The sequence below is a fragment of the Phasianus colchicus genome, chromosome 3 (assembly GCF_987193195.1).
Source record: "Phasianus colchicus chromosome 3, bPhaCol1.hap1.1, whole genome shotgun sequence".
NCBI classification, from domain to species: domain Eukaryota; kingdom Metazoa; phylum Chordata; class Aves; order Galliformes; family Phasianidae; genus Phasianus; species Phasianus colchicus.
The window spans coordinates 57,295,877-57,311,564 of record NC_143438.1 but is presented as its reverse complement, the minus strand read 5'-3'; the positions used below and the strand labels follow the sequence as shown (position 1 = coordinate 57,311,564).

Genomic DNA, 15,688 nt, shown 5'->3' with positions numbered 1-15,688 from the left:
ATAAAATCATCCTCCCTGCAAGTGAGCACCTTATCTATACCTAATAGAGGATTGCAAAGAAAACCATAAGTGAAGACATTGTAACATTTCAGTTAGCAAATTACTCTGATTTTAGAAACTGATGTCTGCTTGCCACCATTATACATATGCCGAGTTCATAGAATCACAAGGCTAGGAAGGACAAGATCATTTAGTCCAACCGTCCTCCCATTACCACTGCTACCACAAGCACTAAACCATATCTCATAGCTCCTCATCCAGACACCTCTTGAATGCTGCCAGGGACAGTGACTCCACCACCTCTCTGGGCAGCCATTCCAGTGCATGACCACACTCTGAGAGTCAAAGTTTTTCCTCATGTCTAACCTAAACCTCCACTGGTACAACTTGCGGCCATTTCCCCACGTCCTGTTTGTTGCCTGGGAGAAGAGGCCAAACCCCTCCTCATCACAACCTCCCTTCAGGAAGTTGTAGAGTGCAATGAGGTCTCCCCTGAGCCTCCTCTTCTCCAGACTAAACAATCCCAGCTCCCTCAGCCACTCCTCATAAGACTAGCAGAAAGTGCCCTCACCAGCACACGGGAACAACCAGCCTGCATTTCCAGACCAGCACAAACCTGTACCAATTGGGTCAAACAGAATTGCTGTGCCCAAAACAGGGATCACCTGCAAGTACCCACAGTTGGCTTCACAACATCTTGTCCAGGAGCCTGATCTCCTGTGGCTGCCAATTAGGGAAGGCAGAGAGATACTGACTCCCCACTAGCTCCTGGCTAGATTTCCCCACACTACAGAACACAGAAGCACACTGTAAACTCCTCTTGTCCCACAGAAGCCCTAAAAGAGCTGAGGTGTTAAGGTATTTATTAACATAATTTATTCTCAGGGTTTTGAGCATTAAAATTTAGAGGGCAGAAAGCTGAAAAGTACTTCTAAAATATGGATAGTGACTAACTGAAGGGCAGCAACGAGGGATTGAAAGACAGCTGCTGAAGGGCATCACTGCAGATTCTGGCATCACCTAACACCCTGAAAAAAGAAAATGTCCTCCCTCTCATTCCCACATCAGCAGACCTCACAGGCACTCCTCTGGACTGGACCAGTGACAAGCTTACTCAGTAAACACCCATCCCATTTGCACTGTCAGTATGAAAGGATGCACTGCAACGTCATTCTCTGGGCACTTCTGATGCTCCAGATACTAGGAAAAAGTTCTCAAAAGAGTGGTAAGGCATTGGAATGGGCTGCAGATGAGTCCCCATTGCTGGGGTGTCCAAGAAATGCATAGATGTAACACTGAAGGACATGGTTAGTGGGCATGGCAGCAGCAGCAAGTTGACGGTTGGACTAGATGATCTTAAATGTCTCTTCCAACCTTAATGATTATGATTCAAAGCACTGGCTACTCACAGGCTCCAACTGTCTATAGATAGCCAATAAGCATGCACACCCTTAGGAATTTACAGTTTAAATTTAAAGAGACAAAAGCTTCTTCCATTCTGTACAGGAGTAGCCAGCCCAGAATCGTACGCTAACCATCATCTTTAATCTACTGAAGGAGTTGCTTTTGCCAGTCAAGTAGAAAAGAACTAAAACACAGCATTGTTTGGAGCCAGTAAGTCTGTTTGAACCCATCAGCCACCAGGAAACTTAGAGTTGAAGCACTGAAGGCTGACAAAACAAGAAATGGCAATTTCACAAAGCACACTTTACCTAAAGGGGCTTTTCCCAAACCCCTTTACCCCTTCACTACTTCCCATGCATTGAAGCAAGCACTGTGTTACTAAAATACTCCAGTGCAGCAATTTGGTTCAATTCCACTCCACTGGCACAGATTGCTCAGCGAAACAGAAGCCCCATCCTGGGGGATACGCAAGGTTAGGTTGGATGAGGATCTGAGCAAACTGATGCAGTGTAGGTATCCCTGCTCACTGCAGGGAAGTTGGCCAGATGACCTTTAGAGGTCCCTTCCAACTCAAAAGACTGTATAATTCCATGATCTAAATCAGCAGAAGATACCAGAGTTCCTGCCACCCAAGTTCTCACGTGCAGCCTTGTCCACTTAAACAGTTACACATGGCCAAGAGCTGCTCAGCAGTCCAAACTGCAAGGAATTCTTTCACAGGCTTATGATCATTCATAAGCTTGAGATATCAACCTATTTCTACTATTAGTCTAATATCATCTTACAAGTATCTTATTTCCTTTCAGGACATTTAGTATTCCTTTTTTATCTTGAGCATAAGCTTTCTTGTTTGTTATTAAGGACCTTCTTACTTACTTTGAAATTATGGTCTATTTTGGAACAACTCTGAAACATAATTATGTTTTCAATTTACATCTCACTGATATAACATGGCTCACAATTATCTGTACATGTAACACTGAAATTTGATAGACAATAGTTCAATTTTAAGTACATACAACAAAAATCTGATCCTTGACCCCCAAGATTCTGAAATACGTAGTTTGGAGGCTTTTTATTTCTTGAACATGAATGTTGGGTGATGTTTAACTGCTTCTACTGAAAAGCAGTTAAAATGTTTTGTATTCTTCACTTCAAGTAAGAATAAATAGAGCACTGAATTTTGTTGTTGATTGGTCGGCTACTTTTTACTTTAAATTGCTGATCCATAGCATGCACAGAATGGTGTTTTGGAATAATTGAGAGCCATTAATCTTATTTTACAGGACAATGGATGACATCAATATTCCCTGGCACACAGAGTGAGGTATTGTGCCAAGAAAGTGTTATGTGAAACATTAAGAAAATAGAATACCATCATCATCCTTGAAGGTACTGACGTACAGGAATTTAACAGCACTCTCTGAAAGTAAAGGCTGAATTGAAAAGTCTTCAAGAAAAAAAAATACAAAATGTAGTGGAGAAGGTGTAAGTTAAGAATATTAAGTGTTGAGATACAAAGCACAGGTAGTAAAAGATGCACACAATTCTGTGCTACAGAAGCTGTTAGAAACAAGAGTATCTTCACTAAGAGAGAAGAAATGTACAGTAAAAAAAATAAAAGAGAAGGAACTGTGGTAGTGCTCATAAAATGGTACAAAGATTTTACAGGTAAAACACAAATTTGGCATCAACTGAAAGCGTTTGTTTTAATAGTAGCTTCAGGAGGTGGACCATAGCTTGTATCCATTGAAGTAACTCAGATGAAATAAAGGGAGGCAACATGTTTTTCATACTGAAACCAAAACTAATTGCTTGAAAAGTAGCAAAGATTAAGCAGTTAGAGATTTTCATTCTTGTTTCAAGTCTGCAAACTGCCAAGGCACTTAACTGTCAGGAAATGTTTCCAGTGTACAGCTGCTTATCTAAGTAAGTAAAACAGTAGTCCAAGGGTAGCAGCACTTCAATGTGCAAAGCAATGACAAAAGTTAATTCAGCAACTAGGTCTGAGTTTCAAATAAACAGCAGATTGTAGAACAATTCCTGAAATAGATTAAATAGATTAGAACTGGGGCTTCAGATGGAATCTGCTCAAATTGTATACTACATCCTCGCACAGCCCTGAAATAGGCACTGTGAATACGAGTAATCTTTTACAGGCAGTGATGATCTAGGAGTAAATTGGAAGTCAACTTGGCAGAAGTGGAAAACTGTATATAAAGAAATAAAGACAACAATTCTAAAAATTAATTTTTAAGAGGATGTTTTTAGAAAACAATAGCTATATGCCTAACTCCAGTGACTATGAAGATTTTATTCACTCTAAAAACCACCACCAAAGGAAACCCATCTTATTTATGGAAGACTCATGCTACTCCAACTTCTTTGGTTTTGTAAAGTAATATATAATAAAGTGCAACGACTCCCACAGACAACATAAGAAGAAAGTGTTCGGACTCTACGATCCTTGTGAATCCCTCTCAGGTCAGGATAGTCTATGATTCTACGACCGAATGACCTCACATCCCTTCAGAAGACATTTTCTAGGGAAGGAACTGTTAATAATGACTAGGTCAGCCACTGTGTTACTTCAAGATCTGAAAGACAATTATCTGTTGTGGTTCTCAGCCTCAGAAGTTTCAGTATTATGTTTCTGCAGTGCCACAGCTGCATGCAGCATTCTACAGACTGCTGCTGAAGGAGCTGACAGCCCAAATTAAACACAAAGCACCACCATAAAACAAATCAGACTCAAAAAGCACTTGAAGCGCTATCAGAACTTAAGAAAACCTGACTTTTTCACTGCTAACTGAAAAGCTGTTCAGTCAGCATTTCATATGGACAGACATCTCATCTTGGAGTTTGCTGCTGGAGGAAGACTTTCTTTTTAATCCCTGGATGCGAGCTACGGATGGAGCTGATGGATGGATGGTTTTGGGGCTGAAGGGGAAGCTAGTGTTGTAAGAAACAGGTAAGCAGGAAAGATGTTCCAGGCAGAGTTAGCAGAAATCAGTTGTGAAAGTGAAGACTGGCAAAAGGCAGCCAAGGAAGAAACTGCTGTAGAATGATACCTCCACAACAAACTTGACACCGCATACATAGATGTTGATCCTGAAGTTATAAGACAAGATAACAAGCAAATCGATTAATAAAAAGCAAGAAAGCAAGAGTCAGGAGATGAAATATTGTACATGAGAAAAAAATCCACAAAACTGAAGTCATAGGAAAATGGGAGTGTAAGGGCAGGATTTGCACCAGTGCAAGGAAAAAGGCTGACATTATTCAATGAGATGCTAAGAGGGAAGGCAGGCTAATTTTAAAATAGTTTCAGGTTAGCTGCATTTAGTTCAGCATCAAGTATCAAGTGCAAAGTAATCATGTGATTTAAAGACTTCACCTGTATTGAAGGTGTTAGAACTGCAGTCACTCACAAAAGGATTTGGACAAAGAAGGCACCAAGATAGAACCCTAAAGGATGGCGAGAGAATTTATACAAAATCTGATGGGTCTTAATTATCTATAGAGACAGATAAAAACATACTGAAGCCTTAATAGTCCATTGCATTTAGTGGGTGTAAATGTAGTACTTCTGCAGTTTTCTACCTTACAGGTAGCAATATTAAAAAATATCTGAAGTAGTCAGATCTATTACTTTCCATACTTAACTAGTCAGAGAAGACCAAGAACACCCAGAGCTGCAGCACATGCAATGACCTGCCTATCAAAGCTTCACCTACTGAACCCAAAGATTTTAGGGACTCTGGAGCTAAATGACTAACACTTACAGGTACACTAAGTCACACCCACCATGGGAACAAAAAGCATCACAGTAGTCTTGCACTGTAGGATTACAGGAACCACAAGACAGTAAAACAAAGACACATCTGGACATTCACCTGGGCCTGGCAGAAAGCCCAGAGCTACTGCTGGTTCAGTGCTCAGCTCTGAGCAAGAGACCGCAGTGGAAAAAAGATACTCTGGAGAACCATACTTGAAGGCTTCTCAGGATACACAAACTTTCTATCTCCAGCATTTGACTCTAGACTCACACTCTCCTCTTCTCTTTATAGCATAGAGGCAACATCCAGCCTTCCTTTCTCCTGAATGAATTTCAGGTTTTAAATCTGTGGAAGAGGCTTAACAAACCTAGAAAGACAGCAGTGGTTAGCAATGTTGTTTTCATGCAGTCTCTGTTGTACAACAGCACCATCCAGCTGTCAAACAAAAAAATGAAACAGTTCACCACCACCATCCAGACTTAGTTTTGTACCACAAAAAACTAGGAGTTAAAACTAGTAAACAAAACCCACAAAAAAAGTCTTCTCTTTTCCAAATGAATTGCATTGGTCCTTTATGTTTTGTTCCTGTGTTAATGCAGAAGATTGTGTGCTTGCTTTAGTGAAGCAAGGAGTCCAACCCAATTTATTTCTGCCCAGTAGGTCTGGCAGTCTACAACTTACCTCAGTGTTTGATATGCAGAATATCAACTCTCAGACACAAAAGACCATTACCTTCGGCTTACAACCAAAGACAGTTAACCATGCTACAAAAATTAACCAAAAAATTGTTTCATAAATAACAGCTTTTTGCTATCATAATTTACCACTCCACAGCCTCAGAAGTGAAACTAGGAACAATAACCTGAAGCGAATGGAAGAAAACAAAGACTCAAGCTTCACTAATGGATTACATTACATTACGACAAAACTTCTTGCTTCCCCAGATTTGTTCTAAAAAGAAATTTAATAAAGCATGTGCAATACACAACTGAATAAGCAACATCCCTCACAACAGGTAACTGTTACCTGAACGAAATTTTAAGGTCACCACTTACATTGCTGCCACTTCTTCATCAAAAAAGATCAGGCTTGCCATAAAGCCTGAAAGGAACTTACCTTGTATGTCCACTGATGATCAGAAAGTCTAATACTAGAGAATTGCTCTTGCATTACACATGCTTTAAGCTTGCCCTGCAATCCCATATTTTTGCACTGTGAAATAGCTCCAGCAGAGAATACATCTCTTCCTCTAACTTTTTGAATTCGAGTCCTAGTTCTTTAGACACAGTATAGCAGATACCTTGAACTGCCACACGTCAACCATCCTTTAAGATAAGGAAAAGAGCAGAAATTCCCCCAGGAAACATTAGCAGAAAAAAGTGGAAATGTAAAAATCCACTATGAGTATGGCTATTCTTACACTCACACCTGAAAGAAAAATCTCAGGATAAGTGAGACAGATTTAAGAAACTTGAACTCATGAAAGAAAACAGATTTAAGTACAAGTCCAGAACCGGCATGCAGCAAGAAGAAAACTGCAAGCATTAGAATAGTAACTAAAGCCATAGGAGCAAAGACACCATGCCTAAAGATGCAGCAAAGGTGCCAAATGACAAACTTGTGCCAAGTGGGAGAGAAGGTACACTCAGACAAGCAAAGCAGCAAGACTAGAAAAGTCCAGAGATGCAATAAAAGACAGCCAGCTAGCCAAAACTCAGAGAGCAGGAGGATTAAATAAAGGCATGGCCACTGAGGAAGCAGCACCATTAAGCCTAGCTAATGAAAGCAAGGAATTCTCCACTCAGATGGAGAACACGGGATCTTCAGGAAGAAGAACTGTATTAGAAAGTCATTGCAGAACTAGATCATTAGAGCAGAGAAAGAACAAAGTTACTAGAAAAATGTTGGAATTGGAACAGGCTAAAAACGTTCAAACTATTAAACAGAAAAATTTTTGCCAAACTGGAAAAAAACTGCTAAACAGGAGGGTACTGAAAAAACTTACAAGTGGTGGGCAAGGTAGAGTCTCTGAATCTAGTATGGAAGCTTCTCCTCTGCTCCAAACAAAAACACAATCACTGACAGCAAAGTTTGAATTTTAAGTAGAGGCAAAATAATCCAAAATAAAGAATCTCATGATCTTCACTGAAGAAGGTCTACTTCCCTTGCCAGGAACACACAAGAGAACTTATGACATGGTTTGGAGGCCAGACAGCTATTCTCAGAGAACTGCGCACTCAAGAGGCATAGAGTTACACTCTTTCCAGTAACAAAAAGGGCACGATCAACCCGCTTCAAAACTCAGGTATAATAGGAGAGCAGCCAGAAAGACAGGAGGAAAAGTAGATCCCATTAGTTACTAGTCGGTCAAGTGGCAATGGGGAAGGTGAAAATAGCATAAAACTGCTGCTAACATAGAAATAGGCCTTGAGTGGAAAGCAATGAGACAAGCCAGACAGAGGGAAAAACAGGAAGCTATGAAGTCTTTCCAAAACAGTCTAAATAGAGAGACAACACTTTTACACCATCCTCCGAGAGGTCAGCCAGAGTTCTGCCAACTTAATCGCAGTATGTCTTAAAAGGTTTTCATATGGAACTTGAGCTCATGACAGTGGTTTTTCCATTTTACCACAGGGTGTGATTTTTTATTTTTTTTTTTAAGTCAGGACACCAGAAAATACTGAAGGTAAAGAAAACAAGTGTTTCTAGACAGCAATCTGATTACATTTAATAGTTGCTCAGTTTAGATAAGGAATCAGTCTTAAGTAAGACTGGAGTAGCCTAATCAAACTGAGCTTTGTAGTCTCGTATGAGTAAGCATTTCCAAACCCAGGGCTTCAGCTGTCCAGAGTCTTAGATAGATGTACTATAGTTAAACCTGCTATGTCACTCCAAGTGCATGTTTACATGCCTACAGAGTCCCCAACCCCCTCCAACAGCCAAGTATCTATTTACTATCCACCAAAGGTACTATTCAGCAGAGATGAGTTCAGTTCCATCTTCACCAACCAGTCTAACCTTGTACCAAGCAAAGCCTGCACATCTGATTTATAGCAACCTCTGCTCACACCAATGAAGAGCTGTAAGTTTTCTGACAGCTTGTTGGATTTGGGATTTTAGTTCATGAATAGTGTTATTTAAAGAAGGGACACTGAAAACAACTCATGAAAACAGTGACAGGACTACCCACGATAAGCTTAGAATATTAGTCAGAATAGCTGCATACAAGAGACTCTGCACAGACTAGTAAAGGACTAGTATTTCTAAACATATTCAGCCTTTAATACTTACAACTATTAGAAAAGTTAGAACTTAGAATTGCAAATCTTAGGAGTCTTTAGCATTTCACAGCATTTAGCACTTCACACCATGTTAGCCTCTACTCCCAAGGTGTCTGGACAAGCTGTGTTGGTACCCATGTCTTCTAGTGAGACACTAAACACCAATGAGAAACAACACAAATAGAACTAGTCCTATCTTAGAAAGCTCACACGCTTTGAAATTTAGGAGCTTACTTTAATCCAAGATATGGCAACAGTGAAGTCCAGTTTACAAGAGAGCAACCTGCTGCTGACAAGTCCTCATACGTACAGGGAAAACAGTAAAACAATGCAAGTTTGTAGTCAGTATGGCTTCTCTACCGATTCCAAGATTTTCTTTCTCTCTTCTGCTGAGGGCATCTCCGGTTTCACACCATTTCTTTTCCTTTGCATCATAATGTCATGCTGAAAATAGAAGAAAGCAAGCATGAGAAGACATTTCTCAAAAGTCTCTGCCCCTGAGCTCCCACTGAATAAGATCCTTCAACAGAAGTACTCTTATATACAAGGAGCCAGATACTCTAGATCTGATTAGCTGACAACTAAACTACTAGTATTTAACTGAAGCTATCTGATGCTCACCTTGCAGCTTCACATTACAGCATTCCCATGGCACAGACGACTATGCAATTGTCTGTAAACAGGTTTTTTTTGAAGTTTATACAAGTATTTAAAGGTATAAGCTGAAAGACTATTACAGCGGCATAAGGACTAAAGATAGCAGAGAACAGTTGAACTGCATGGGATCGTATCACCCATACCCATGTGCACAGAAGTGCCCAGTTCCTCAAGATCCTTTCCCACCATAATACAGGAAAAAAAGAAAATGAAATCACCACCAAACAGTGAACTCTTCCTGAGAGTTATCTTAGGTTGAAGCAAACATGAGCCAAAGCAACAAAAACAGATCAACTTGTCTTACCTCTCTTTACTTACTTTACTTGTCTTACTTTCTTCACGTGCACTTAAAACAACTTACTGAGAAAAATATCTGACTAACTTGGAGGGAAATACACTGCAAGAACACTGACTCACGATTTCAGAAAGTAAGTTTAAGTCTCCTAGCAGCACACACTAAATATCTAGGAATCTAGCACTTTCATGAGAGCATAAGAACAGCAATTCTTATGAACAAAGAGTTCAGAAAGCACTGTCAGAAATACACTCAGAACAAGATAAGTAGTAAAATTTAGAAAAAAATCTATGGTGCTTAAGGAAACCTGCTTACCCAGAATTTTCTGCAGTTTTTGTACTTCAAAAAATAATCAGTACACATATCCTTTTTATAGTTGTTGTCATCCATACATTTTCTAGAGGCATCTGTTTCCTTTAATAGGAAAAACAAGCTTCAGAGCTGAGAGAAGTTACTGTACTCAGTGTCTAACAATTCTAACAAGTCTCAGAGTATCTATGAAGATAGGAGACAGCTTCTCAGATGAATGAACTGTATCAAAGGGAACATCTACCAAAACAGATAATCAGTAATCCCCACGCAATTACTTCATTTGGAGATTGTAACAAACATAGTATTCCTTAAATAGTAAGAAGAAAGTCCACAAAATAGTTGTTTACAGAGATCCATTGTATAACCCATAGAAGAATATTAAGATTATCCACCAAGCTTGTCTAACTGGGATTTTACGGACAGAACAATAAAGCAGTAAGTTGTATTACTCCCATTTATAAGTAACTACAGACTGCTGTTATTTCATATGTACTTTACTATGCGTGCTTTTCAGTCTTTCCCACTTTCAGGCTCTAAGAAACATTCAGTGTATACTACTGATGCAGGAGTGCTCCCAATAATGCAATTTCTAGAGGAATTATTTTTGCATTTTGACCTAGAAACATACAAACAGAAATCCCAATTTGATCTTACCGCTATGCAAGGATTTCTGTCATGATCTCTAAGCTGCTGTGCATACTTGGGCATTCTAGACACTCGTACCCTGGCTAGAAACAGAAAAGAAATGAGTTAAGTATCAGCTTTTAATAGTGACAGAGTACTAAGTTTGAACTTCAGCATCTAATAAAGGACTTCAGTAGTGCACACAAACAGGTTTTGTGGGTTGGTTTCTTCTTACAGGTTTTTTTTTTTGGTTTGTATTTTTAAGTAAGCTCCTTTTGTGAAATACCAAAGCACCAACAACAAGACACTCAGGCAAGTTTAACCTATCACCAAGACTGCTTGCACCTAGATAAATTCCTTCAGAACCACCAAAGGGAGCCACTCTTCTACTAGACTACCACATTGAGAAAGGAAACATCTGGGAGAAACAGTTTCGTGGAAACTCTTCAAACCAATACACTTGAGAAACCTCAACAAATACAAGAGGGGAACAGATCTGTCCCTAGTCCTTAGCTGGATCACATCATGCATCTCCACATGCACAGAAGTGCCCAGCCTCCTGCTGCACCAGACAATTAACAAAGAGAAATCACTCCATCGTAAGGAGGACCAGATTTCCCTACACCATACAGGACAGCTTGAATCACATTTTTCAGCCATTCACTAGTTTGACACAGGCTCTAGGAACTGTAAGCTGAAGAGATTCCAGGGCCAATAACCTACAGTGATCCAAGACGAGGACATCAAGAAGAGCAGCAGACCCTTGCTGCTCCCCATGCATTGCCTCTGGCACAAATGTGGCCATGCAGGTATTTGTTCCAGATAGAACAGTTCTAAGCAGAAATACAAACTAACTTGATCAAATGCTCACTTGAGCCAATGCAAGCAGAAATACACGACTGAGAAAGAAACACCTTTGCAAAAAACTGAAGTACAGATATCCTTGCTCAACCTTATTTAGCCTTGAGGCACTGCTGCAGTTTGAGCTTAAGCTTCTTTCTGTTCACACTGGTGACTGAGAAGCACAGGTCTACAGAGAAAATCCACTTCTGCTTGAGATCAATTAAAAAAAAAAACAACAAACCAAACACTGTCATGAACTCATGTAGTACTTTAGATGAAGGTTCTCACTCGGTGAAGAAGGAAGATATTCCATGTGAGCAAGTCTTAGATCTCCATCCCTTGTGAAACTGTATTCACAAGGTACTTGAATTATTTTCTGCACTCCACATAGCAGCGCCTGCTGTTTTAGAAAACAGCATCAGGAGCACCTTCAGCTTTCCCCACGGAACTGCTGAAGATTTGAGGTGCCTTAAACAAGCTAGGCAAGTGCTAACTTTTGTGAGCACAAAAGGATTCGGGTGAGAAACTTCTGACTGAAATGGAACCGCACACATGCTGCTGTTCTACGCAGCATCATCCCACTGCAAGCATTACCAAAGCAAGTACGTCTGAAAGTGTTTGGAGCCTTCAGCTTAGAACTCCTCTGGAAGAGTAACCGTTAGCCCCAGACACACCGACACCGCTGCTCGCTACCCAGACCGCTGTCACCACGTTCGGTTTGACCACACCGCCGGAGCCCATTCCCGCACGGGGCAGCGGAGCGCACCGTACCCACTTCACAAGCACTCAGGTCGGGCTCCCCCGCACGTACACCTCGCCCCCTCTCCAAAGCGCTCTCAGCCGGGAAGGGCAGGCGGGTCACGCCGGAACGCCGCCTCTGCCCGAAGGGCGGCCGGGCAGGAAGCCGCCCCACGCCGCCATCCCCTGCTATGCGCGGGCTGCGGCTCCGAGCGCAGCCACCGCCAGCAGCTCCCGCGCCGGGCTCCTACGTTCCAGCACGCCGGCAGTCACGAGCCACGCCGCGCAGAAAGCCGCCTGCCGCCGGCGCTCCTTAACCTGAGGCTCCGTCAGCCCACCGGCATATCCCCCCACGGGCTCCGCGCTACTTTCTTAAACGCACGCGGCGTATTAAGCCGCAAGCCGCGGGGCGAAGCTCGCACGCAAAGCCCGCAGCCCTTACCGCTGTAGCGCCGGGCGGGAGGCTACGCGGAGCCGCAGGGCCGCGGAACGGCGCCGAGGGCGCGGGCGGCGGCGGGGCCCGAACGGCGGCGGGGCTGCAGTGCCGCAGGGCCGCAGCGCGGCGCCCCGCTCCCCCCGCCCCGCGGGCAGCCCCGGCCCCACCTGCCGCCGGAGCGGAGCGCCGCGCCCGGCCCCGCCGCCGCCCGCCCGGCCCCGGCGCCGCTCGGCCGTCGCCCGCGGAAACGAGCGAGCCCCCGAGAGCGGGCGGCGGGCGCCCGGCCCGGCGGCGGCACTCACCTCCATCCCCGGCCGCGTCCGCGGGAGCCCGAGGCGGGAGGGGGACAGCCCCGTCTCCAATTCGAAAGACGTCAGCGGCTCGGGCAGAGCGCTTAAGTACGGGCGCAGCCTACCCCGCTCCCGGCCTCGCGGCTCCCCCCGGCCCAGCGCCGCCGCCGCCCACGCCCCGGCGGCGCTGAGTGGCGGGGCCGGGCGGCCAATGGCGGCGGCGGCGGGCCCGCCCCGGTCTTGAGCGGCGCCTCCTTCCACCAACGGGGCGGGCGGCGCGGGCCGCAGGCGCCGGCGGCGGGGCGCGGCCGCGGCGCTGAGTGACGGGGGGAGGCGTCCAACCCGCGGTGCGTGTGGGCGGCGGGCGGTGTGGGCGCGGCGTGTGCGGCAGGCTGGGCTGCACCGCAGCGCATACACTACAATGGCTGCTGGAAGGACGGGAAAGCAAACAATTTCCAGGCCCGCCGCGTCCAGCCCGAAATATGGGGAAAAAATTACAGAAAAATCGGAGAACACTGTAAAGGGTGGAAACGGGGCGCAGAGGGGATGCTGAGGCTCCCGCGGTGAGTCTGCTGCGGGTTTGGGGGGCAGGCGCCGGGGTTTAGCAGGGAAATATCAGGGTTATTTAAATTATGAAGGGGGAGGAGGAGAAGGAGGGGGGAGAGGAGCGAGGAGCGGCGAGCGGCGAGGAAAAGTTGGTGTTAATCATCCCCGCGTCCATCCTTCTCCCCCCGCCGCCCTCAGCCCCCGCCGCCCCGCGCCGGACCCCCCCCCCCCCTCGCCCCGGAGGGGGGAAAAAACAGGGGAGGGGAGGCGAGCGCTGCCCCCCGCCCTCCTCCCTCGGAGGGAGAAAGCGATGATTTTCGGCAAAACCTCTCTCAGGAGTTTCCTCCACTCCTCCCCTCCCTCCCCGCGGCGCTCTGGTGGTTCGCGAGAGAGCGGGCGAGGCAGCGCGCTGCCCGGGGCCGGCGGGAGGGAGGGAGGGAGGGCGCGGGGTGCCCGGCGCAGACCCCCGCCGGGGCCGGGGCCGGGGCAGGAGCGGGAGCCGCGCGGCCGCCCCCTCCCCTCCTCGCCCGAGCGGAGCCTGTGCTGCGAAGGCAGTGACAGCGGCGAGAGCGGCGAGAGGGAGCGGAAGACATTAGAGGCGGCGGTGCCGAAAAATGAGGGAAAAAATTAATATAAATTCGCCCCCCGCTTCAAAGCGGCCGAATTTCGCACAGAAATTTCCCCCGCGGACCCGGCTACCCGGAGGGGGTCCCCCGGCCCCGGCGGCCGCCGCTTTGGGGGGGATCCGGAGCGACTTTGGGGCGCTCGCCCCCCCTTCCCCTCGGCTTTTTGGACAAAAGTGGGGTTTTTTTCCGGGGTAAAGCAACGAATTTGCCCGCTCTTCCCCTCCGGGTGGCCCGGGAGCCTTCCCCTGCCCCATCGGCGTGTGTTGGGAGCACAGTGCGGAGCCGAGGAGCGCCGAGCCGGGCTGCGCTGGGGAGGGGGATCGCTAACTGAAAGCAGGAGAGATCCGGAGAGAGAGAGAGAGAGAGCAGGGACAGCTTGTTGTCAGTATCATAAACAACCAAAATGGAGGGAGAACTGAGGCATATAACAAAATAAAAATCAGAAAAAAATGCCAAAAAATACCTAAAAATCGGGGCTGCTCCTCCTTTTCCCCCTCGAGGTGACAGGATAAAACCCGGGGCTTCCCGAGGCCGTTTTCGGGTTTCAGGGAGCAAGGAGTTAATATTTATTATTTTTTTTTTGTTGATGAATTCTTTGGGAAGGCAAAAGCCTCCTCTCACTCGCCACTGACAATGGGGAAACGTGAAAATCCCTTTCGGGAGGCAGAGGTAGGGGGAGATGGGAGTGCAGAAAGTGCACAACTTTGGGGCAATGCGCAGCGATCCCAGATAAGATAAATGCTGCATGTGCTGCTGGATAACTTCCCTTTTTAATGCTTTTCGGGTGTTTTTGGGGGGGTTGGGTTTGGAGGTGGGGGCTCCTTTCCTTTTCTCTGCCTTCTTTTTCTGTCCTTTTTATATTTTTTTTTTCGGACCGGAATGCAGTGCCTTTGTAGTGTCACTTTCCTGATCTAATTAGGATGTGTGAGGCAAAGTGTAAACCTTTCCGGTTTATGAAGTGCGTTTTCGTTGCCTTTCAATCTCGAGTTTTCCTGGTGGCTCCCTCCTCTCTTTAAACTGGATCCTGCGGAGCGGTGTGGGGCTGAGGTAATGCTCCACGGGGAAGGCTCGGTGCTCCAGGCAGGCACCCCTCCTGCTCTGCCTGCTGCCCTGCCTGCCACGTCCCTTCACCTGTCTGCGTCCCACCAGGCGGGCATTCTGCGCTCCCCTCGTTGTGTTTATATGAAATGAGGATGCCTCATCTCGCCTCACGTTGAAGTTAATGCGAAAGTGCTGCTGATGTTGGTTCCACGTGGGATCAGGGCATTTTAAAGAGACAGCTTCTCTTTTCCTATGGTTCTCAGCGCCTCTGCCTATGGCAGACGGCTGGTTCGTTGGTTGTTTTTTTTTTTAATGGGAAGGTATCAAATCAGCCCTGGTCTGAAAAATTAACCATAGATAACAGGAGGAAACGCTCAGATTCGTTTGGATCGAAGCGATTCTGTTGTGCGTCACGAGGCTTTTCTTGATGTGTTCATGAGAAGGCTGTGTTTTGGAGAGCTCTTTCTGGAGTGGGTGTTGCAGGAATGGAGGAGTCCCACGTTGTTATATTAAAACCTGACCTTGCTGTGCTACCTGTGAGCTCCCTGGGAGGAGACCCTATGTGTGCAGCGCGGTTTCGTGGCTCTTCTGTAGGAGTTGCAAAGTGCATTATTTTTACTGTAAATAAGTTCAGTGTCATTGGGGACACCTGAGTTTGTTGAACAGCATTGCGGCCCTTGTTGTGCGCTTAAACCTTCTGAGCAGTTCCAAAAGGTTTTGAGAATGGTGCAAATAACTGTAGGTTTTAATTGGCCGAACGAGGGGCTTTTTTTTTTTTTTTTTTTTACAAGTATACACCTTGGCTGTGTAACAGCA

The 15,688-nt window shown here is 45.6% G+C and overlaps 2 protein-coding genes across 11 annotated transcripts in view; one reads left to right on the top strand and one right to left on the bottom strand.

Annotated features, from left to right (window-relative positions):
• CHCHD7 (coiled-coil-helix-coiled-coil-helix domain containing 7) overlaps positions 1–12,853 on the bottom strand; it is a 36,522-nt gene extending 23,669 nt beyond the window's left edge. For 2 of the 4 annotated variants that reach the window (XR_016465183.1, XR_016465184.1), the window contains exons 1-4: positions 12,672–12,853; positions 10,383–10,456; positions 9,732–9,830; positions 8,699–8,908 (exon numbers count right to left, since the gene is read on the bottom strand). Coding sequence is in view for 1 of the 4 variants with exons in the window: in XM_031612951.2 (XP_031468811.1) it covers positions 8,807–8,908; positions 9,732–9,830; positions 10,383–10,436 (255 nt within the window). In the remaining 3 variants the exon portion in view is untranslated. Of the gene's footprint in view, positions 1–8,678; positions 8,909–9,731; positions 9,831–10,382; positions 10,457–12,671 lie in introns of those variants that run through there. The other 2 variants (XM_031612951.2, XR_016465185.1) reach the window with 2 other exon arrangements.
• PLAG1 (PLAG1 zinc finger) overlaps positions 11,907–15,688 on the top strand; it is a 55,349-nt gene continuing 51,567 nt past the window's right edge. For 6 of the 7 annotated variants that reach the window (XM_090137607.1, XM_031612961.2, XM_090137604.1 and 3 more), the window contains exon 1: positions 12,994–13,222. The gene's annotated coding sequence lies outside the window, so the exon portion shown is untranslated. Of the gene's footprint in view, positions 11,986–12,993; positions 13,223–15,688 lie in introns of those variants that run through there. The other variant, XM_090137605.1, reaches the window with a different exon arrangement.